Source organism: Rattus norvegicus, chromosome 9 (genome assembly GCF_021556685.1).
Source record: "Rattus norvegicus strain SHRSP/BbbUtx chromosome 9, alternate assembly SHRSP_T2T, whole genome shotgun sequence".
NCBI lineage: Eukaryota > Metazoa > Chordata > Mammalia > Rodentia > Muridae > Rattus > Rattus norvegicus.
The window spans coordinates 91,053,172-91,076,768 of NC_141542.1; the positions used below are offsets into that span (position 1 = coordinate 91,053,172).

At 51.0% G+C, this 23,597-nt stretch overlaps 1 protein-coding gene across 2 annotated transcripts in view; it reads left to right on the forward strand.

The window, feature by feature from the left end:
- Window positions 1-22,519, forward strand: part of Pnkd (PNKD metallo-beta-lactamase domain containing) — a 68,490-nt gene extending 45,971 nt beyond the window's left edge. Inside the window, 9 exon segments of one of the 2 annotated variants that reach the window (NM_001134751.1) lie at window positions 3,178-3,338; window positions 16,347-16,462; window positions 16,595-16,707; window positions 17,713-17,771; window positions 18,268-18,360; window positions 18,690-18,853; window positions 19,391-19,477; window positions 20,330-20,445; window positions 20,629-22,519. In NM_001134751.1, the coding sequence (NP_001128223.1) occupies window positions 3,178-3,338; window positions 16,347-16,462; window positions 16,595-16,707; window positions 17,713-17,771; window positions 18,268-18,360; window positions 18,690-18,853; window positions 19,391-19,477; window positions 20,330-20,445; window positions 20,629-20,802 (1,083 nt within the window). In that variant the 3' untranslated portion in view covers window positions 20,803-22,519. 2 annotated transcript variants of the gene reach the window in all.
- The last annotated feature ends 1,078 nt before the right edge of the window (window positions 22,520-23,597 follow it).

The following is a 23,597-nucleotide window of genomic DNA, read 5'->3' on the forward strand; positions in this document are numbered from 1 at the left end:
AGAAGCATGTGCAAAGGGGCTATTTCGGTTTCTTTTCCTGTTCCTGTGATAAAATGCCCCAAGAAAAGTAACTCAAGGGAGAAAATGGGTTTTGTTTTGGTTTTGAGACAAAGTCTCAACTTCGTATCCCTGGCTGGCCTAGAACTCACTACACAAACCAAGCTGGCCTCAGACTCACAGAGATCTGCCTGTCTCTACCTGGGCCCAAAACCATGCAGGGGTGTCACTTTTACTCACAGGTGATGAGTACATTGCATTACGGCAAGGAAGTTAAGATAGCAGAAGCCTGCAAGCAGCCGGCCATGTTTCATCCACAGTCAGGAAGCAGGTGTCCTCGAAAACCATGTCTCCTTTTAATACAGTTAGGATTGCAGCCTAGGGAATGGTGCTGGCATGAGTAGCACAGAGAGGTGACATCATCTCACCTCACTTAGCCTGATGAAAACAACCCCCACAGACAAAGAGGCCCACCTCCCAGGCCAGTCTAGATCTCATCAAGTTGACAATAGGGATTAACTTGGTAGGGCCTAAGGTGACAATGGCCTTGGTGCTTTGGAGGGACCAAGCAACCAATCCAAAGTGCTAAGTGGAAGAATGCCATTCGAGGAGGTTGAAAACATAGGCTCAGCTATGGAGCGGAGGCCCTGTGGGCTGTGGATGGGACTTTGACATTTCAAAGAACGTTTAGTAAGTATTTAATATGCAGGTGGCACCGTGCCATGCACTGGCAGGCTGAAGATGAATACATTAAACTGTAGTCTCCACTCTGAAGGACAGTGAAGTCTGAAACTGCATGTTGATACAGTCAGCAAGTGGAAGGGCTCAGCAGTCTACCAAAGGGTACTGAATGCACAAGTGTGTGCTTGCATAGGCGAGCACATGAGATCTGAATCTATGGAACAAAGAATGAACAGACTCCAGGCAGAACACAGTGTATACAAAGGCACCGGAGTGCAAAGCAATTGGTAAGTTCCAGAAGCTGTGAGTAGTTAGGTATTACAGGGCAGAATGCAGGAAGGGAGTGAATGGTATCTAGCTTGCTAGAACAGCAGATTCTCCTGGGACGGGGAGAACTACAGCAGATGTGAGGCAATCATACACTATCTTCCAGAACAGACCAGAGTAGGAGAGGCTGGCTCCCTGAACCTGCACAGGTTTGCACAGACACTCCCCTTCACTCTCTGTCCCCAGCCCTGCTGTGACTCCAAGGATTTCATAAACAGTGTCTTGAGTTTATTATCTATAAATGAGTAGGGAGGGGTGCGTGCAAGCACCTGCTCATAGTGGGGCTGGCCTGAAGTTAAGGATTAAATTATGTCTTCTACAGGGCCATGCCTGAGCCTGCATTTCCTGTTTCAGATTACTGACTGCGTTTTAATTTCTCCATATAATACTGCTTCACAGAGCCCTCCCTGTGGCAGGCTGTGTTCACCATGACCTACAATCCTTCAATCTTGCATGTACAGCGATAGAGACATGAACTCTCCTGTTCTGGTGAATTTGCTCTTTGGTCTTCCTCTCGCCCCGCAGGCCTTGGCAGCTTCAGCCCTTCCTGTGCACTGAGAAGTAAAACTTTAGGGAAGAGACAGGCCAGACGCAGGCTATAGGATGTCCTTCAAGATGTCCCAACAGAAGAGAAACTGAGTGCCTGGGGCTCACAGATTAAAGCAAGGATTAGGTGGATTGCAGTGCAGTTTAGGGAGAATTTAACCCAGTGCTTGGCTTCTTGGTGGGGTGTGAGTGAAGGAGGGCGACGTACAAACTTGTACATAGGAACCTCTATCTGCGCAGATGTGGGCCTGGCTATCTAGGGCTCTCAGGCTGAACACAACAAGCAGGGAGGAAAGCAAGAGCATTTCCTCACCTGCTTCCCTCCGGCTGCCTCCCAGTGGGAGTGATGGTGAGCTTGACTTTGCAGAGTTTCCTTCCCTTCCTGCAGAAGGCTAGGCAAGACAGACTGCAGACAGTCCAGCCCTGGCTCCTTTGTGCCTCAATTTGGACATTGCCCCACACTTGCTCCCACACCCAGCTCTACCCCATTGACCAGAACAGCTTCTAGAACTCATTAGGAAGGCAGTAGCAATAGGGCTAGGAGACACGGGTGTGGAAATCAGACTGGGCATGGAACTGAGGATGTCTGGCTGCTAGACCTGGTTCTGCCACTTATGGCCGCATAACCTTGATAAAGTCGCTGTGGATTGTGGTCTCTTTTCAGGGTGAAATGTCACATGCCCTCGCCATCTAATTTGATCCACTATGTTCCGTATCAAGTCCCCTATTCTCTTCCTTATATGTATCACTGTTTCTCTTCACTTCTATGTTTGTGAGCACATAACATATACATATGCATATATATGCAATTATATTTGTTTACCCACTTAATCTCATTACTGTATTCTACAGAGTAGGCTTCAGGAATGTAACACCCCCCCCACCCCACCATCACCTCACCACCACCACCACCCCCACCCCCAGGTTCTGGTACATGCTGCACCATCAAACTACTGCCCAGCTTGGATACAATGTATTTGTGGGGTCTCAAGCACTAATAGTACTCCACAGCTTGTGAGAGTAGTTTTCTCCTTCCACCAAGTGGGTCCAAGGATTCAGACTCACGGTGGCAGACTTGGTAGCAAGTGTTTATCCGCTAAGCTACTTCTGGCCTCTGTGTCTTTTGACTACCTGAAAACCTGACACAATGCCTTTAATTTAGTGAATGAATAAAATGAACAGCAGAAGATCCAAAGAACTCCCGGGTGCATTCTAGCTGATAAAATTTAGGAGTCTAAGGTTTCTTTTCAGGAGGATCACTCCAAGGCTTCTCCCAGAGTCCTCTGCACAGGAAGAGGGAGAGCTCAGCTCCTGTCTTCTCCCAAGACTCTTTGCCTATGCAGACCCTGATTAGCAGGAGGTTAAGCCTGCTCGAGCTCCGCCTCCAGACCCATCAGTAGGGGGAGGAGCCAGTCGGTCCTTAAGCTGGGGATTCGCAGCGCGTGCCAGGCCACAGCTGGCGAGAGGCCGGGTTAGAACGCGATGTAGTGGGCGGAGCCAAGTGTCCCCGCACCCCCTAGCGCGCAGGTGCTAAGAGCCCCGCCTCTCCGCACTTGGGGCCGGGGAGGCGGGGTCGTCGCCTAGCAACGCACGCCACGCCCCCCGGGCCCGGGCCCGGCCCCCAGCATGGCTTGGCAGAGCTGGCCGGCGCCTTGGTTGTGGGTCTCGGGCTGCTGGCTGCTATTCTTCGCCTTCGTGCTGCTTTTGAGTCCCCGCGGTTTCCAAGAACGGCGGGGTTTCCGCGGCCTCCTCATGACGCGCAGCCAGCGGCTGCTCTTCCGAATCGGGTTAGTGCCCGGGCTCCGATCTGTGCAGGCTCGGGAAGGCGGGCACACTGGGAGGGAGAATGCAAGCAAAAGGGATACGGGGAATGGGGCGGGTGTGTGTGTGCTGGAATGTCTTGGACTAGGGGGTTCTAAACCACTGGAGCAGAAGGGTGGGGAAACGGGCTGGAGAAGCCCCTGAGTTCGTTCTGAGTTAAAAAAGCAAAGAATTGAAGGACCGAAGAGTTGGGATGGGGTGGGTAGGAAAAGAGAATTAGGGGCACAGATCTGAGTTGGTAGGGTAGGGGAACGCCAAGTAAGATGCTGGAGACCATAGAGCTGAGTAAGCTGGGAGTGCGGGAACTGGTGCAGGGAAGCGCTTACCCGGCCGCAGGGCAGAGGTCAACAGATCGGTTTTAGGTACAAGGGTAAAAGCGTGCCCCAGATGTCTAACTTTACTCTGTATGCTCCTGTGCTTCTGCACATCATCCAACACTCCAAACCTCTGGGTGGGTTGTTATGTCCCTCGCATAGTTCAACTCTGTAGGTCAATCTAGCCCTGTCCCTTTTATCTCCTACTGCTGGCACCCAAAGCTCTCAGCTGTGAAATTTGACCCAACTGCCAGCCACGGACCTCCTGTGACTTTCCTCCAGCCAACTCTCCTCCTCTCTGCCCCTGGCAAGAGTGATAATCATCAATGTTCTGCATTCAAAAGCAGGGGGGAAAAACGGAAGACAAGCTTCTGAGGGGCTGTTGCGCAAGACTCAGACCACAGTCTAGGGAAAGTGATGTAAAGACTGGGACTCTTGGAATCTTGGTCAGTGTCCAGATTCCTGGGAAGGCCTAAGAGGGAATTTCCTTAGTTTTAGAGATGACACGTGCAATTGACCCTTCCTCCCTCCCCAGCACCCCCCCCCCCACTTTTCAAATGGCCTGGAGCTCCATTTACAGTCTCTATAAAGTAGAGATATAAAAGCTTAGTGGACTGAAAAACATTCTAGATAATGCGCTGACCAAGTCGCCATTACTTTGTGGGTTTTCAGTTTTGTTTTGTTAGTATTAGAGTCATGAGGTAGCAGAGTTTTTGTTTGTTTAGCTGGTTGGCCTTGAATTTGTGATCCTCCGGTCTCCTAGGTGCTGTCATTACAGGTGTACACCACCACACCTCACCAATGTTTGTGGCTATCACTGTATTTTGTATCTGGATTTTGGAAGCCGGTGTGAGGTTTTATTTTGTTTGTAACTTGGTTGGTTGGTTGGTGCTGCAGAGTGAACCCAGAGCCACGTGATGCTAAACATGTGCTCCCACTCATCTGCACACCCTAGTCACTAGATTTTGGGGCTGTGTGTGTGTGTGTGTGTTTATGCATGTGTATATGCCTTTGTGTATGGATGTGTATGCATGTGTGTATAGATGTTATATGCATGTGTGTACGGATGTGTATGCATGTGTGTATGGATGTGTATGCATGTGTGTATGATGTGTATTCATGTGTGTATGGATGTTATATGCATGTGTATCCATTTGCTTTGGTTTGGGTTTTTTAGTTTTCGACACAAAATTCCTGGGAATCATGTAGCTCTATTTAGAGAAGGGATTTTGTTTTTTTGTTTTTTTTTTTTTGCTTCTTTTTTCGGAGCTGGGGATCGAACCCAGGGCCTTGCGCTTTAGAGAAGGGATTTTAAATCTACTTTTAGCATCCAAAATTGGTAAGCTTGAAGTTATGCAAACATCGGAGGAAGTGGAAAACAGGAGTTTCCATGAGGAACTAGAATCAGAATTCCTAAGATCAGAACACCAATAATTGCATTATCAAAACCACAAGAGTCTGACTATTCCTAGACTTGAGATTTGGGAGCTTTTCAAAACCCTAAAGTTTAATTTCTTTTTTTTTTTTTCTTTTTTTTTTTTTCGGAGCTGGGGACAGAACCCAGGGCCTTGCGCTTGCTATGCAAGTGCTCGACCACTGAGCTAAATCCCCGACCCCAAAGTTTAATTTCTTGATGGAGCTTCTTTATATAATTCTTTTTGGGGAAGGAGGGAGTATTTGGGGTTGAGATAAGACCTTTATATCCCAGGCTGGCCTCAAACTTGCAGCCATCCTGCCTTAGCTCCATGCTTGATTACAGGCACACACTACTACACAGGAGTTAGAACTCAGTGGTTCTGGGCTGGAGAGAGGGCTCAGCCGTTTAGAGGACTGGCTGCTCTTGCAGAGAACTCAAGCTCAGTTCCTAGAGCCCATGTGGTAGCTGCTCAAAACTGCCCATAACTACTGTTCCAAGGCCTCTAACATCCACTTCTGACCTCTTTTGAGGGCACCAGACACAACCATGCCGCACAGATACACATGCAGGCAGAACACCCATAAACAAATAATAAATCTAAAACAAAATTTTGTTTTTTACAGAATTCAGTTGTTCCATAGGGCTTTCCTTTGTCTAGATTTCCAGATTGCCTTAGAATCAACTTTCCAAATTTGCAGAGCAGAAGGGTGTGCCTGGAATAGGATTTCCAGACCCTGCTGTGCTGGGATTGGAAACAATTAGTCCAGTCCCTTGAGGGGAGACATTGCTAACCTTCCGAGTGGGGCCGGGATACTAGCAGGAAACATGTGTCAATGTGTAGGAAGGGTGGACACGGGCTCATCCCCACTCCATAAGCTGAAGGTATGGCCAGGAGGACCACAGTTAGAGCATTTTGTTGGGGCTGGAAAGCAGGTAATAGAATTCCTCAGCAGTTCACAGACAGGAACTGTTCATGTTATCATTAGTCATGGTAATTCCACAAAAGGCTTTTGTCAATAGCCACTATTATCTGGGGATGAGAATAACTAGGCTCAGCTGAGGGTAGATCCAACAGACATGGGCTGACATTAGGCACTTGCACTGGGGACTCTGAGAACCAGGGAAGAGAGTAGCTCAGCATGCAGTAGACAGCGTGGCTGGACAAGTCGCCTTTGAATTCTGGCTCTGCTGCATATTGACCATGTGGCCTTGGGCAGATATTCTTTCTGAACCTGGCTCGTTTGTACCTTCAGAATGGGAAGGGGTGTTAGTGTCTGCCTTTTGGGGCTGCTGTGTAGGACTCTTGAACCCACATGTAAAGGAAAGGAGAGCATTGTTTGTGTGGTAGCCAGTGATGGGCAGGAGGGAGATGTAGTCCTCCTTAAATTCTCTCACAACCGTCTTCTAAGTGTATCCAGCCACGGCCGGGAAATGTCGTGTGTGTGTGTGTGTGTGTGTGTGTGTGTGTGTGCGTGCGTGTGTGTGTGTGTGTGTCTCATTCCATAGTACCTCACTGCCCTGGGTCAGGACTGTGTGGTCACACTGGGGAACAGGATCTGACCAGTGTTCTCTACTGCTGACCTACAGAATGAGGCAATAACTGTCTGAACTGCCACAGCAGGGAATATAGCACTTTAGTCTCCTGTGTAAGTGTGTGTGTGTGTGCGCGCACGCACATGCAATTTAATATTTTCAAAAGTACCTTTTTTAAAAAGAGAAAGATCTCCTAGACTAAGGGTGCAGCCCTGTAGTAGGCTGCTTCTGTAATATATGCAAGACTTGACAGCCATTATGTAGATGGTTAGGTAGGAGACAGGACCTTGTGAACAGATGTGAACTGGGGTCCAAACTGTGGCAGAGGTAGGACACAGCAAGCTCCAAGGAGCCTGTGATCAGGGGACTAAGACTATTTCATATGGGTCCCCTGCTCCAGCCTCAGTTTCCCTTTTGTCCCTTTGCCTCCTCAGGGCACTAGAGAGGGCTTGGCAGAGCAGAGCTCTGTGGAGGGTATGTATGTGTACGCATGTGTGTATGGATGTTATATGCATGTGTGTATGGATGTTATATGCATCCATGTTAATTCCAGGCAGGTAGAGCATGAGGCTAGATTCTTGCCACACTGAGGGATACCCGAGGTGGGCAGTAGCTGGCCTCTGCTGATGTCCAGTCTTAGCTGGCCAAGTCTCTGTTTCTTATACACAAGAGATCTTTTACTTTCGTTTGGGGGTTTGATGGTTGTGAGTCCCCCTACTAAGGGTGCTAGGAACTAAACTCCAGTCTTCTGGACAAGCAGCAAGCACTCTTTTTTTTTTAAATTGTTTTATTTTATGTACACTGTTGTTTTGCCTGCCTTTATGTCTGTATGAGGGTGTCGGACCCCCTGGAACTGGAATTACAGACAGCCTTGAGCTGCTATGTTGAAAGCAGAAAGTGCCCTTAACTACTGAGCCATCTCTCCAGCACCCCTGGAGATCTTTCTTGGCCCTTGTTCCAGCCATGTGATAAAATTGATGTCCTAGATGAATCTTACTTTTACCATTTCCGAAAGAGGAAACCTCTTGTCTGGGCCAATAGGGTCCACTGACCCAAGGTGCAGGATGGCAAAAGCCCTAACATGGGGATCCTTGAGGAAAAATCCTCTTGTTTGTGGCCTTGATGAAGACCGGGCATTGTGAGCTGGGCTGTCAGAGACATAGCTGGCAGGATCCCTAAGCAATCCCAATTAGAATTGCTGATTTAAATCAGACACAGGAGCCACATAGATAATTAAGGTTTCAAGTCAGATGACTGAAGGTCATGACTCCTACAAGTCCTCTGAGCTCCACATAGGAGCAGGCACACACACCATAAATGTAATAAATCAAGAAACAGCCAGGCAGTGGTGGCTCATGCCTTTAATCCCAGGGCTGGAGAGGCAGAGGCAGAGGCAGGCAGATCTCTGAGTTCAAGGCCAACCTGGTCCATAGTTTTAGGACAGCCAGGACTACACAGAGAAACTGTCTTGAAAAACCAACAAAAACAAAACAAAAACCAAAAACCCAGAAACACGTCACCTCTCCTCTCAGATCCCTCTGTTGGTATCTCCTCTCTCTCTCAAAGGCAGAGTTGGCTCTCTGTGCCCTGCCCACCCCTCAACTGCAGGAACTACTTTACCGTTTGCCAAACACTGCCAGCCAGTCCTTCCTCCCAACCCTTCTATCCCTGTCCAGATTTCACTGTGTTCCAGAGGCCCTGCTACATGTTGTGACGACCCCACCTGAGCACAGCAGTGTCCCCAGCCCTGCCCCAAGCGCTATGTCCTCTATGAAGCTGGCTTAGCCTCCTTAGCCGAAATTCACCTTTGCCTCCCTTGGGCCTGGCCAAGTCATCCTCCTTAGAGTTTTTAGAATGTTTAGTGTGTTCTCCTCTCCTGGGCTCAGGCTGCTGCATCTCTGGATCCCCAGCTGAGCTCCCACAGGCTTGCCCAGAGAGCAGGGTTCTGTCAAAAGGGCCTGTGCTGAAAATGAGTGACAGAGGAGAGAACCAATGGAAGTGAACCCAAGAGCGTAGGCAAAGCCGGTGGCCTTCTGGCAGAGGCTGCATTTCTAATGTGTTCCTCACCTTGCCTGAGCACTCCTAGGGTCATACGGTCTCCTACAAAAGATGGCTGTGGTCTGCAGAGGACTGCAAAGACTGGGAAGGCTGAGAAAACCCAGACGAGAGGCTCAGACTTTGCATGCCCTGGCCTCTCCTGGGCATGTGGACGTGATCTCCAGGCACATTCAGCTGCCTCATTAGCTTGGTTTTTGTCCCTACCCCCCACCCTCCCACCCCGGACCCCAAGAAAGCACACATCAGGGAGTGACTGTTCCCATGGCCTTAAGCCAGCCCTGCTCAACAGAACCCTGTGACCTGCTGGCCCTCCAGGTCTAGACTTTCAGACCTCAGCCATTCCAAGTTTGTTATTAGGTGTGTCCCATCACTGGTCACATGCAAGCCTGGACAAGCTGAGTCTTGGTCAAAAATACCTGTCGTGACCACCAGCCTCACCACCCTGGGCCAGCCTCTCCACCCTGGACCAGCCTTACCACCCTGAGCCTGCCTCGGGTTACAGTAATGTCTTAAGTCTCATTGTACTCAGGGAGCCCACGTATAGGGAGCACCTAAGCTGGGAAGGAGGTAAGGGAGGTGACCCTGGCTGCCATATGTTCTGGGGCTACAGAATGCCCTTTATCTTGCACCCTTCTGTCCATTCTGGCCCGAGATAGGACCCAGGCTTGACAGCCTTCCAGCTTCCTTCAGGGCTGCCCTGGAGAAGAGGAGCGGGAAGAAGAACCAGCATTGTGTCTTTTCTACTGTGCACCAGAAGAGGGGCTGGGGGAGGGGATGTCATCTTACTGTCAACTGTCCCCATGGCTTCCCTGACCTTAGGCTGGCCTCAGATAACAGAAGCCACGCCCTAGCTCAGCGGGACAAGGGATGATGGGTGCACTGTGAGCCCAAACTAGGAGGCTGGCTCTGTTTCTAGCCCTAAGCACCAGGGAGGGCTCAGGGAGGGCTGTAGTTCAGCAGCGGCCCCACACTGTCTCCCACCTGGGCCCCAGGGGACCAATTATGAAACTTTATTTTCTCTCTGATGTGGTTATGGTGGGTAGAAACGCTGTTCCAGGCTGAGTCAGATTTCGAGACTGGGGAAAGATTTAGCTTAGCAGGAGAGTGCATGCCTAAGCATGTGCTGTCCTAGTTCTAACTCTAGCACTGCAGACTGTAGGGGGAGCTCTGTATTTCTGGCCATAGAGGTGCACCCGCCCCTGCTTCCCAAGTGCTGGTATTGAAGGCTACAACATCTGTTCCAAGAGGTCAAAATCTTAATGTGTACTGGACACCCAACCTTAGTATTTGTTCTGGTATATCGCTATGAGTGCTGTCCTAGATCCCAACTTGCCAGCTGTGCCTGGGGACCCCATGCAGAGTGTGGCTGTCAGGGTCACCCTATTAATCACATGAATGTTTAGAATTGTTGAACAAAAAGGAGAATAGGCTGCAGAGTAAGTTCCTCCTTTGTGCATCCCTCGGAGTAACTGAAGAAGCCAGGGGCAGTGGGCTGGGGTGTAGCTCAGTGGTTGACTGCTTGCCTTTCATGCATCGGGCCCTGGGTTGCATCCTCAAGCCTTTGCATGGAGACATAGCATCCCAGTCACGTTGGCTGTGGGACAGTTTTTACAGTGAGTCTTCACAGTGTCCCCTCCAGTCTTTGCCCCTTCAACATTCTCCTCTCCCTCTGGCTACCAAGGCATCTATGAATCACTGGCCTGCTAACACCCCACTCCAGGAATCATAGAGCCTTACTTTTGGAAATCCTTGGGCCAGGTGTCCCATCCTGACACCCCAGGGCTCTCTGTCCTCTCTACAGTTGAGTGCAAAACATTTGCCATAAACTGGTTCATGTAGAAGACACAGAGCAATTACCAGATCTCAAAGTCCCTGAGGCCAGATCCCGGTCCACGGACCCAGCTCTGTGTAATCACCCTGACCTATCATTTCCCTCCATAAAGGCCCCCAGAGGAATCGGGGAGCGTTTTAGCCGTTGAATGGGCTGCCAGTCAACATTCTAGGGAGATTTCTCTATCCACTGGCCCCTGTCGTATGATCAGACCAAGCAAGGCCCCCCTCCACACGTCCAGCCTCCGTTTCCTATCTGTATGATGAGGGTGTGACACCTGTCGCAGACTTGGGGTGCGCTGCGATGATCCATGGGAAGCACCGAGCTCACTCAGTGCTTGCCCTCAGGCTTAGGCAAGAAAAGCTGTGGCACTGGAAATTGTTAAAGATGAGGCGTGAGCTCCAGGGAGGAGCCAGCACCCTGACCCCGTGGACCCCTTGTGGACAACTATCCAGCGTTCCTTCCCTTTTCTCACACTCTTCTGTCCCTCTCTCCCTTCCTTCTGGCCCTGGATGCAGCCTCCATGGCAAGCAGCTTTAGGATTCTATGTCCTGTGACACAACTCCCACCCATGCTATTGAATCTGGTTGACCTGCTTGGCAGAACACCCTGCTCATCCAGGTCTGTGGGGGTAGTAGGGCAAGAGGAGGGTGCAAAGGTAGAAAGAACTTAAGTTGGGCAAGCCACCACCATCAGGCTTGCTGGGCCTGCCAGGCCTGGCCTCGCCTGGGACCCGTCTTGCCAGGCACTGTGCCAGGCACATCCCCAGCCTTTCCTAATCTCTGCTAGCCTTTCCTGAATGCCACTTGCTATGCCATGCCAGTGCAGGGAGGAGGGAAACAGGAGTCCCAGAAAGTCACACAAGGGGCAGGTGGGAGCCTGCTAGCCTCAGGCAGGTACTGCCCAATGAGGGCACCAAGGAATCCATAGGCACCAGGTCTGGGGAGCTGGGATGGCTGTGTGTCCCAGATGGAGCAGAGGGAAGTTGTCTGATGACATCATCAGTGGCTGCAAAACCTAGGAGATAAGAGTGGCCTAAGCCCTGAATGGTAGTTAGTACTTCAGTAAGTAGAGAAGCCTGAGAGAGAAGAAAAGGAAGAAGAGGAGGAAGAAAAAGAGAAGAAGGGTTTTTTTTTTATTCCTTTCTAGAAAGCTACCAGAGCAGAGGCCGGGAGCCCAGAGCTATTTCTGTGTTGTTGATCCTTTGAAAGAGAGAGGGCTAGAGGAGGGGCGTCCATAGGCCCTGTGACTGTGACGCTCTGACGACTAGTGGTACCCAGGAAGGAATTGTGCACAGCATTAGAGCCGTGCAGTATCAATGTGGTGGCAGTGGGGGTGGGGGTGCCAGGCCTGGGGAGAGTGTCCCAGCACAGCCAGGACATCAGCCCGCCTCCAGCCCAGGCCCCTTCCCCTTGGGCTGCCAACCTGCAGGGTACCACCCAGACTGCTGCTATCTGCTTTGCCAGCATCTTTCCCTGGATCTCTCCGTGGTCTCTCCCTGCCCACTCACTGTCTCCTGTTCTCTGGCCCTTCGCCCCAACCCCTACCCCACCCACAAGCCTCCTGGCAAAATTCTTAGAACACGGCACATTGGTTCTTTACTACCCAAAACACCTCACCACACGCTCCACCTCTCAGTTTCCCATTGCCTGAGTCTCCTGTTGCAGTCTCCTGGCTGAGAGGACAGACAGATCTCAGTTCTTTGGCATGCAGTCGGGCCCCTTCCCTTCCAATGGCTCAAGCCAGCTCATTAGCCGGGAGTTAACGATTCATTGTCCTCCAGTTCAGTGCATGTGAGTTCCCGTTTTTTGCCACAACAGGGAGCCTTTGGCTTTGTTCTGTGCTATCTCCATGGTGTCCAGCAAGCACAGAAAATATTTTCCAAATAAAATGAGCCCAAGAGACTGGCCTCCTGTCCATGGCCCCTGCACCCACAGATCCTGCCTTTTGTTAATGTCACAAACCCACAGCACATACATTAGCATTGGACAAGGAAGACAACACATGTCTCAGTTCCTCACAGATGTAGGCCATCTTGCCCTGGCTGCTGTGTCAGCATCTGACAGTTAGGAAAGGAAGTGGTGATCTCGAAACCCCTTCTACCATCTGGTCCTGACTGGGTACTTTCCATGTGTTCTCTTACTTCGTGCCACCTAACCTTTATGTGGTCCCATCAGGGCATCACGGTTAGGCCAAGGACATAGGGCAGCAGGAGCCCTGCTACTGCAGGACCCATGACTGCTGCACTTTCTGAGTGAGAAGAGGAGAGGTGACAGACTGATGCTCTATACAGGAGAGGGTAATTGTATTCATTGTTTAACTTTTCCATTTGATACAGTCTTAGATCAAAGTTCCATGTACGCCTAGCCCAGCCCATGATTACAGCACAGTTCTCAACAGCAACAAATTCATATCCACGAGAGACTGTCAACACCATCAGACCGTATTCAGATGTCGCCAGCTGTCTCACCTATGCACTAACGCCTTTTTCTCATCCTGATTCTGATCAAGGATCCTGCACTGTTCAGCCTTCCCCAGGCCTAAACAGTTCCTCAGCCTGTCTGATGTTGAGCACTGGCCGGTGTTTTACAGAAGGTTCCTCCACCTGGGTTTGCCTGAGGTTTCTGTCATGAATAAATTATGGTTGTGCCTTCCTCCATGGTCAGATATCTATTGTTACAGCTGAGATTAGCATTGGTTTTTTTCCTCTGCTGCGCTGGACCGGAATATGTGTTTGCAAGCTGGGCAAGGGCCTTGCTGCTCACCGTAACCTTGCTTGGCCCACCCTTTATGAACAGGGTGGGCTGTTTTCCTGGTCTACTCTATCTATGACATCTTTGTTTATTCTCTGTGTGGACACATGTGCTATAGTGCTTGGGTAGAGATCGGAGGACAACTTGCAGAAGTTCCCACCTTCCACTGTCGGGGATCAGTAGTCAGGCTTGGCCTCAAGCACCTTTCCTGGCTGAGCTGTCTCGGTTGCCTGGTCTACTGCATTTGATACGGCAGCTCTGTCCTTCCTGTCCTCTGCTTTCAGCAGGTCCCTAGTTTATCATCGCATCTCTAGACGATCTGCTTCAGGAGTAATGACTCTCTGGTGCAGTGCACACAGCACCTGACCAGTCCAGAGATCAGTGAATATGGCCGGGAAAGTGAAAGTCTAAAAGATTAAAGCTGAGTTACAAAAGAAACCCAAAGTATAGTGCCTGTAAAAAAAAAAATGGACATCAGGACTGGAGAGATGGCTCAGTGGTTAAGAGCACTGGCTGCGGGGTTGGGGATTTAGCTCAGTGGTAGAGCGCTTGCCTAGGAAGCGCAAGGCTCTGGGTTCGGTCCCCAGCTCCGAAAAAAAGAAAAAGAAAAAAAAAAAAAAAAAGATTACTGGCTGCTCTTCCAGAGGTCCTGAGTTCAGTTCCCAGAAACCACATGGTGGCTCACAACCATTTGTAATGGGATCTGATGGCCTCTTCTGGTGTGTCTGAAGACAGCTATACATGAAAGGAAGGAAGGAAAGAAGGAAGGAAGGAAGGAAGGGGAAGGAAGGAAGGGAGGGAGGGAGGGAGGGAGGCAGGGAGGAAGGGCGGAAGGAAGAAATCTTTTTTTTTAAAATGGACATAAAATGCAGAAGTCAGAGCTTCTCTTGGCATGCCAGAATTGTCAGGGCTGGGAAGGGCATGGGCAGAAGTCGGCTAGGCTACCGCTGAACCCTCACTGCCTAACTCTCAGGACCTGCCCCCGGGTTTGTCCAAACTTTGCAAATGAAGCATCTAGTATTTCTTTAAAGGGCTGGGGAGAGTCTGTCCTTTATACATACTGAGAGATGTAGGGTCTGCCCTCCATGCACTCTCAGTTTCCCAAGCCTAGGATGCTGTCAGTTTTCTGTCTGGTTTGATAGAGATCCCAGGTACTCAGTGCCCACTCACACTGTGCCTGTCCCAGCCTGTCTCACACACAGCAAGGGCCCAAGCCTGTTCCTTCCCATCCTCAAAGGGCTAGATACATAATCTATCCTGCCCAGTGTAATGCAAGGCGAGGTAGTACAGACCATGACCCAGCACTTGGGAGTGGATGGCAGGAAGATCATGAATTCAAGGTCGTTACTGGCAACATAGCAAGTTTGAGGATAGCCCGGGCTATGCAAGAACCTGTCCCAAGCAAACAATGATACCTAAATAAATAGGTAACTAAATTAACTAGTTAAAATAAAGCCACTTGGGCTGGAGAGATGGCTCAGCGGTTAAGAGCACCCGACTGCTCTTCCAGAGGTCATGAGTTCAATTCCCAGCAACCACATGGTGGCTCACAACCATCTGTAAAGAGATTTGATGCCCCCTTCTGGTGTATCTGAAGACAGCTACAGTGTACTTATATAAATAAAATAAATCTTTAAAAAAAAAAAAAATAAAGCCACTTGTTCAAACAACAGGAAAAAGTATTATTCAGGGTACAAATATAATTAGGCCAGCTTGGTTGTATACACTTGCACCGCAGCACTGAGACAGAGGCAAGAGGGTCTTAAGTTCGAGGACACCTTGGGCCATACAGCCAAGCTCTGGGGAATGAGGGGGAGCGGGGAAAGCAATAAAATCCAAAGTGTTTCCATTCTTCCATCACTCCTTCCACTTGTGTTTTCAATTTGCTATTTAATGTCATTCTAAATACAGAAAAGTAAAGCCACGCACAGTGACGCTCCGATTACAGCATTTGGGGGGCAGATGTGGGAGGACCAGGGCCAGCCAGTTAGTTCACAGCTACATAGTGACGATCTACAAATGAAGTTCAGACCAGGATACAAAATAAGGCCCTGACTCGAAGGAAGAAAGGGAGGGAGGGAGGAAGGAAAGAAAGGAAGAAAGGAAGAAAGAAAGGAGAAATGAAAATGTAAATAATAAGAATTTTTCCGTTCGTTTTTATATTGCACAATGCCAGTCTTTCTTGTTTGTGGTGCTGAACACTGAACCCAGTACTTGTACATACTGGGTAAGAGTTCTACCACTAAGCTACATCTCCAGCCCTTGTTTGTTTGTTTGTTTGTTTGTTTGTTTGTTTGTTTGAGACAGGAATCACCTTCAGAATATAAATTTATTATATGACAAGATCTGTCTCATAAATTTTTTTAAAGACTTTCAAAATCAGGTCATTAGGAATCTGAGGAAGTGGTGTTGAGTGCTTAGTCCGAGGGGCCCTTCTGAACTGGGCCCTCGATGGCCTCACAGGGCTCATGCTTTGTTTGGAGAACTCTGGCGTCCTGAACTAGATATAGCTGGGATGGCAGTCGGGCAAGGGTCAGGCCCTCCAGCCTCACCTCTGGCTGCTCCTCTATTGGCTAAGTAGCCACAGAATTCTCTATTTGTTTGCACAAACCTGCTGTCTGCCGCCTTTGGGTCTCAGACTGTTGCTTCTTCTATTTCAGTGGCTTCCAGAGTTGGTCTCTGGACCACCACCAGCAGCAGCAACAGCACCTGAAGTGGCTAAAAATGTAATTGCCAGGGTTGAGATGTAGCCCGTTTGGTAGTGTTTGCTTAGTGAGCATGAAGCCATGGGAGCCACCCCTGGCACCGTAGGAAGCAGGTATGGTAACCCACACCTGCAGTCTCAGCAGTTGAGAGGTAGAGAGCCTGCAGGGTTGGAGAACCTGGTCACCCTTGACTACCTGGTGAGTGTGAGGGTAGCCTGGGCTACATGAATCTAAGTAACGAGCAAAACAAAAAACTGGTGGTGGTGGTGCTTGACTAAGGGTGTCTGGGGAAAGTGATCCTAGAGATGTAAGGCCTACAGACATGGACGAGGATTAGCCTACCTCACACCGTCTGCCCTGCAGGTACAGCCTGTACACCCGGACCTGGCTCGGGTACCTCTTCTACCGACAGCAGCTCCGGAGGGCTCGGAATCGCTTTCCCAAAGGCCACTCCAAAACTCAGCCCAGACTCTTCAATGGTAAGCTCTGGCTGCCCCTGGCCAGCACCCCACCTTGCTCCCTACGCTCACCCCCCTGCACTCCCCTTCTTCTCCCCCTTACCCTTTCCATGGCTCCCACCCCACCCCAGCCTCTCTGTCTGCCTCTCCCAGGAGTGAAGGTGCTTCCCATCCCTGTCCTCTCGGACAACTACAGCTACCTCATCATCGACACCCAGGCTGGGCTGGCAGTGGCTGTGGACCCCTCAGACCCGAGGGCTGTGCAGGTGAGGGGAGTGGGAGTAGGGGTGCTGGGAGTCACTGCAGGGGACTGTCAGCTTCTCCTGCCAGTTTGGGGTTGGTCCTGGTTCCCCTGACTATGGGCTGCGCTGCATATGGGTGGGCACCCATCTCTCACATAGAAACGGCACCCACCCCCCGTAGAGCACAGGGAAGAGTGGGAGTCCTAGGCATGCAGGGGAAAGAAGAACAGAGCCAGGGGACCGGTGGGCCCTAGGACTTGGACTTGGGTCCTGGCATTTTCCAGTCTGCCTCTTGCCCTCTTTTCTGCCCTGATGTACAATCTTTTTTCATTCTTATTTTTATATTTATTTATTATTAGGGGAGTGCTTGTTTTCTCTTCTGCCCTCCCGCCACCCCAGACAGGGTCTTACGAAGTAGCCTTAGCAGGTCTAGAACTTGATCTGTTGATCAGGCCCCTTCCTCCCCAGTGCTTCCCCATTATATATATGGGCATGATGTATGTTTGTATGGTGTGTGTGTCATGGCATGCATGTGAAGTCAGAGGACGCCTTGTGGTTATCTCTCCAGTTTTATGGGGATTCAGGTGATGGAATCTACCTGCTGAGCCATCTCACTAGCAATCTTTCCTCTCTGACCTCTGTCAGTACCTGACCCTCTCTGCCTTTCCCTTCATGTTCATACCCCCTCCCACCATGTGTGTACAAGTGTGTGTGTCTGTGTGTGTGTGTTTGTGCGTGCATGCATGTGCGCATGCGTGTGTGTTAGGTGGTACTAGGAATAGAACCCGAAGTTATTTCTCAATGTGAGTGAATCTGTGTCGACACCTGATGTCCCCTCTCCTCCCTGCCCCACCCCCACTACTGGATCTCTGCTCTTACAAGACTCCTTTGCCAGCTTCTCATTCCCTAGCCCATCTCCTGCCTTTTCTCCATCTCTCCAGTCGTCTTTTCCACACAGCGCTAGCTGGACTTTGAGCATCTCTCCCTCTGTATACTACCACCACCCTCGGTATGTCTTCTCTCCCCCAGGCTTCCATTGAAAAGGAAAGAGTTAACTTGGTTGCCATTCTCTGTACCCACAAGCACTGGTAAGAGGCTGGGAATGGTGGGGCTATGGTTACTGGCAGTTTTACTTCATAGGTTGGGCAGGCCTGGGCTCAGAGGGAACCACCTGGGGGGATATCAGGGTGGGCAGGGCCTGCCTTCCTCCTAAAATCACTCAGGCACCAGCAGAGGGGACAGGGGCTGGGTTGCTTATGGCCATCAGCAGGTTGAAGGCTCAGAGATGGGCAGCATTGTGGTATTCCATTCTCAGGCAGGAAGTAGGCACCCACAGAATGAGCATCTAGCTAGTTAGCGGTGGATCAGGGTACAGAGGGGGCGTGGTCAGATCCACTTGGGGGAATTTGAGGACGACAACTGGAGCTGAGTGAGAGTCCAAAAGGGTCAGTTAGATTTGGTCACAGGAGCATAGCAAGTTGGGGAGTGACTTAGGCCGGGCTTGAACAAAAGCCAGGGGAAGGAGGAAGTCCAGGTATGGTTGCCCTTTGAAGTCCCTGTGTCCTCATCTCTGCCATCCCACAGGGACCACAGTGGAGGAAACCGTGACCTCAGCCGGCGGCACAGGGACTGTCGAGTGTATGGGAGCCCTCAGGATGGTATCCCCTACCTCACCCAGTAAGTCCCTGACCCAAACATGAATGGGCATCACCTGCTACCTGCCTTTAGTCCTCTGGGGTGTCGGCAGTTGGATCTTTGGTGACACCCTGTCTAGCCATTAGACAGATAAGCAGAACCCATGTAAGAATAAGAAGACTGGCCCTGATTGTCCCAAGATGACCTAGCCATGGTCAGAAGAGGAAGGCTGTGATCTCAGCCCCTGGGCTCCTGTGCCTTCTCCCTGTTGTAGAAGTCCCCCTCCTATAAGGCACCCAGCCTGGCTTGGTGACAGAGACCAACACAACAGAAGCCTGAATGCTTCTCTTCCCTGTTGTTCTGTGCCCCAGTCCCCTGTGTCATCAAGATGTGGTCAGCGTGGGACGACTTCAGATTCGAGCCCTGGCTACCCCTGGCCACACCCAAGGCCATCTGGTCTACCTGCTGGATGGGGAGCCCTACAAGGGTCCCTCCTGCCTCTTCTCAGGGGACCTGCTCTTCCTCTCTGGCTGTGGTGAGTTTCTGCAAAAGAGAGGGGAGTAGGGACAAGAGGAAGAGACAAAGGCCAGAGTAGCCACGTTCTGTGTCACATTTGGAAGCGTGTTTTCCATCATTCAGTGGCTCTGTAGCAGTCACCTCCACTCATGTTCCCTGATTGTTTATGTCTCAAGATCCTCAGAGTGGAAGGACCTAAGGGGAGGAAGCTGTAGGCAAAGACCCCACGGGGCACTAATGTCCACTGAGTGGGACCTGTTGTCCTAAGAAGGTGACTGGGAAGAAGAGACATGGGAAGCAAGTACCATGGGTGGGGAGAACTACGGTGCTAGATTGCCGAGTCCTAGAGAGCAGCAAGGAGCATGGCTACTCACCAAGTCTGGACCATGGGAGCCTGCAGACTCGGCAGCCTTGCTTTCCACATGGCAGAGAGAGAGTAATCAGGTCGAGCTCCCATGACGAGGGAGTAGAAGAGCTGCCTGGTCTGGTTCTTAGCCCCACCTTTGCATACCTTATGCCATACTGTGTCCTTCTTGGACACATGATCCCAATGCAGGACGGACCTTCGAAGGCACAGCAGAGACCATGCTGAGCTCACTGGACACTGTGTTGGACCTGGGCGATGACACCCTGCTGTGGCCTGGTGAGGTGCCCCACCTCCTCCTCCCTGCCCCATGTTTTACCTGGCGCCAGAGCCCTCCCGGGCTCTGGCTCTTCTAGGGACTGACAAACTCAGTTCATGGCCCAAAGGTGACACAGCCGGTCCAGGAGCAGTGGGAGGAGCAGACACTGACCTCCCTCCTGGAACGCTATACTGGCTGTGTGACCCATGCCTCTCATGCCACTGTCCCATTACCCCTGGCCTCTTGTAACCCCTGAGGACCCAGAGTCCTAGAGAGATATTTAATTGTTCAGATAATTATAGTCAAAGTCCCAAACAGAAAGTAGCATTTGCTTATCTGAGAAAACAGTAAATCTGGTCCACATGTACTGATTGGCCTGAATTTGATACAGAATATTCACAGATATCTTATTTAATCCAGAACGCACGTTCATTTGTGTAATCTGTTCTATGCATTGGGGAAGCCACAGTGACATATGGGCTTCACATGCTCGCACACGCACACACGCACGCACACACGCACACACACACCCCAAATCTCCCCAAATCCACCTCCCCTCCCCTAACCATCCAAATTCTTTTTTTCTTTCTCTTATTTTTTTCTGATGTGTTACTGTCTTCTCCATTTGCTAAATGACAGAACTGTGGCTTAGGTGGTGCCAGGTCATAGATGAAGCTGGACAGAGCTAAGGGGCTAACCATGGCCTCCGAAGCTCCAAAGTTAGTGACTGTCCCCATGAGCCCCAAACACTGCCCAAACTGCCTCTGTTCCCCCAGCCCCAAGCAACAATGCTCATGGCCAGAAATCATCTTCGGTGTTGGGGAAGGCTGTGTGACCTCACCATCCGTCTCTCTCCCTGTGGTTTCCGCTAGGACATGAATATGCAGAAGAGAACCTGGGCTTTGCGGGTGTGGTGGAGCCCGAGAACGTGGCTCGTGAGAGGAAGATGCAGTGGGTACAGAGGCAACGGATGGAACGCAAGAGCACAGTGAGGCCTGGGGGATGGGAGGGTCGGGGTGGGAAACCTGGCCCTCATCCAGCCAGTACATACCACTGCCCAGCCCGGGCCTGCAAGCTCTTTCTAGAGCTCTGGCCTCTTACTGCAGGAGTTTAGGGCCAGGGCAGACATCCCTCTGTACTGGTGACGTTCTCCATGCCTCTTGCTCTCCAGTGCCCATCCACCCTGGGAGAGGAGCGCGCCTACAACCCATTCCTGAGAACCCACTGCCTGGCACTACAGGAGGCTCTGGGGCCCGGGCCTGGCCCCACCAGTGATGATGGCTGCTCCCGGGCCCAGCTCCTGGAGGAGCTGCGCCGGCTGAAGGACATGCATAAGAGCAAGTGAATAGCCCCAGTTCAGGCTCTCCCTTCTGCAGGGAGAGCACACCCACCACCCACACCTCGCCATCCTCTTCATCACTAATCCTACCACCACCATTGGTGCCCTAGGCAGCACTAATCCTCCAGACTGGCCAGAGAGGGCAGAGCCCGGGCAATGGGACCTAGAGGAGGAAGCAGTGGGAGGCTCAGAGACCCCACGAAGGACAGATGGTGTTTAAGGTAAAAGGAAGGAAGCGCCTGGAACATCTCCAGACTTTGCACCTTCAAGGATCTGCCTCCCTTCCCCTACTTGTGGACCAATAGCCAGACCATGAAGGCTGCTGTTGGCTCCTGCTCCAGAGGCCACACTAGAACCCAGGAGAACAGAGCCTAGTCTAGACCAGGCTAATCTGTCTTCCACCTTACCCCATGCAGGATTGTCACCCCCCCCCAAATGATCTAAAGTGTGGTGCCTGGGAAAGTGGTCACCAACAGGGGCAGCCAAACTCTGGGTGACTGAGACTCTAAACTCCACCCTAACTACCTTGCTAAGACATTGCCAGGCAGAGCCATTCCTAAGAACACCCAAGGGCTGGAAGCCTGCCTCTGGCCAATCCCTGCCTCAGTGGATGCCCTGAAGGCCAGAGAGAAAGGTTCCTGATTGCCATGGAATCTTCTGCTTCAGGCCAGGGAGTCAGGATGCTGGGACACCATGCACATCTGTTCTGGGTCTGCCACTGGCCTCTGCCCCTGCCCTGGGTCATAGGGCCTGCCTCTCCAGGGGAGAGGGAACTGTGGTCTGCCTCAGAGATCTGCTTCTCCTTTTGGCCCTTGGTCTTGGGAATCCCTGCCTGCCTCCTGTCTTACTTAACCTCTCTTGCTTTATCCTCGGCCCTTTTCCTCTCTAAGTCATTAGAGGCTGACCTTTCTTTCAGCCCTGGTACTCATTTGCAGTTTGCCAAAAACCTTCATTCCCACGTGATTTCCCACAGGATCCCGGGGCCCCTTGCTGGCTGGCAGTGTGCAGAAAGCAGAGGTCTAGGAGCAGGAAGCTCCTGTGAGCGGCAGCTTCCAGGACCTCAGGCCTGGGTATACCCCACTGCTCACCCCCCTCCAGATCTGCTGATCCTCTGGTCTCAGGTCAAGGACCCTTTGTGGCCGCGGGAGCACTATGGTCGTTCAGCAGGCACACCTTGGGTTAGCCAGGAGCCACATCTTTCTGTGTCAGAGCCTTCCACTGGGCTGCGCGATGCCCTCTGTAGTTCCTCTGAGACGCCCCTGCCCTCAGTTTCCCCTTTCATCTGACTTCGGCTGCCCTCTCCAGCCCCAGCCTTTGGAACTCACTCTAGCAATACCACCAGACTAGTTAGCCTTCCCGGCCCCCAAGACACTTGCGGTTTCATGCCTTTGTGCCTTTCGCTCACGCGGTTTCTTCAGCTGGAATGCCTTCCCGCTCCTCCCGCCTCCTCTGCCTGGCAAGCCCCTATTAGCCTCTCCCAGGCCCCTCCCTCCCCCAGGAAGGCACCCTCCACCCCTCTCTTCCGGGCTACCTCTGCACCGTGTAAATGCTTCTCTCGTGGCACCTATCACACTGTATTTTACTTGTTTACATGTTTGTCTCCCCTTCTAGACTGTGAATCCTTAAGGGCATGGACTGTATCTTATGCATCTCTGTATTTCTGCGCCTAGCACGGTGCCTGGCACACAGTAGGCGCTCAATAAATGTTGAATGAATGATTTAACAAGGTTTGATCTTTCAATGACTTCTCTATGCTGCCCCATGGGTAACAACAGCAGAGAATCTGCTCACTGTTTCCTGACTCCATTCTGGGTCCCATAACTCAGGGTACTACGTAGGAAGAGCTCTGAACAGCCTATCAGGAAAGACCCTGGGTTCAAGCCCCAAGAGCTCCAGAACAACCCGGGAAAAAGAATACCCTTCACATATTCCTTCTACAGCCCATGTGCTGAGTTTGCATGTGGACACCTCGGTCTTTCCCTCAGCTTGAGACACACAGGATACCAGCAATGAAGAGAACTCCGGGAATACAACCTTGGCTCTAGCTTGTCTCTTTTGTTTTGTTCTGCTTTCTTTCTTTCTTTCTTTCTCTCTTTCTTTCTAAACAGAGTTTCACTATGTAGCCCTGACTGTCCGGGAACTGCACCAGGCTGGCCTCAAATTCAGATTCTCCTGCCTCTGCCTCCCGAGGCATGTGCCATACCACCTCCTGAATTTTTTTCTTTCTTTCTTTCTTTCTTTCTTCCTTCCTTCCTTCCTTCCTTCCTTCCTTCCTTCCTTCCTTCCTTTCTTTCAGCTGAAGCTGGTCTTAATGCCTCTGTAAAAACAAGCTGGAGTCCTGTTCTTCTTGCCTTGCTTGGCTCTCATTGAATCTATCTATTTGCCAATCCTTCTTTTTGGTGAGCAAGATTGGTTTTTAGTTCATGAAGGTGGTTGAAGATATTTCTTAAAATAAGAGAGCAAGAAGTACAGTGACCCCCAGCTAAGGCAGTATTCTGCAGTGCGACACTGGGCCAGGCAAGAATGGTTTTCCCATCGTAGCAGAGATCAATCTCCCTCTTGAGCCTGAGGGTGGGCCACAGTGAAGAGTCTGGCTCACTGCTTTCCCAGGCCCTGCACCACACAGGTCACTTTGGGCATGCTCAGTGGTAGGAGCTGTCATTGATAGTTGACATGTCCATAGCCTTGGGGATCCTCCAACATCACTGTCCATTCTGAGTGACAGGTGAGCATACATCTGTAGCTAGTGCTTCCCTGGCAATCACATCATGAGGTTTTGCTCATAGGACAGGGGGTGCTAT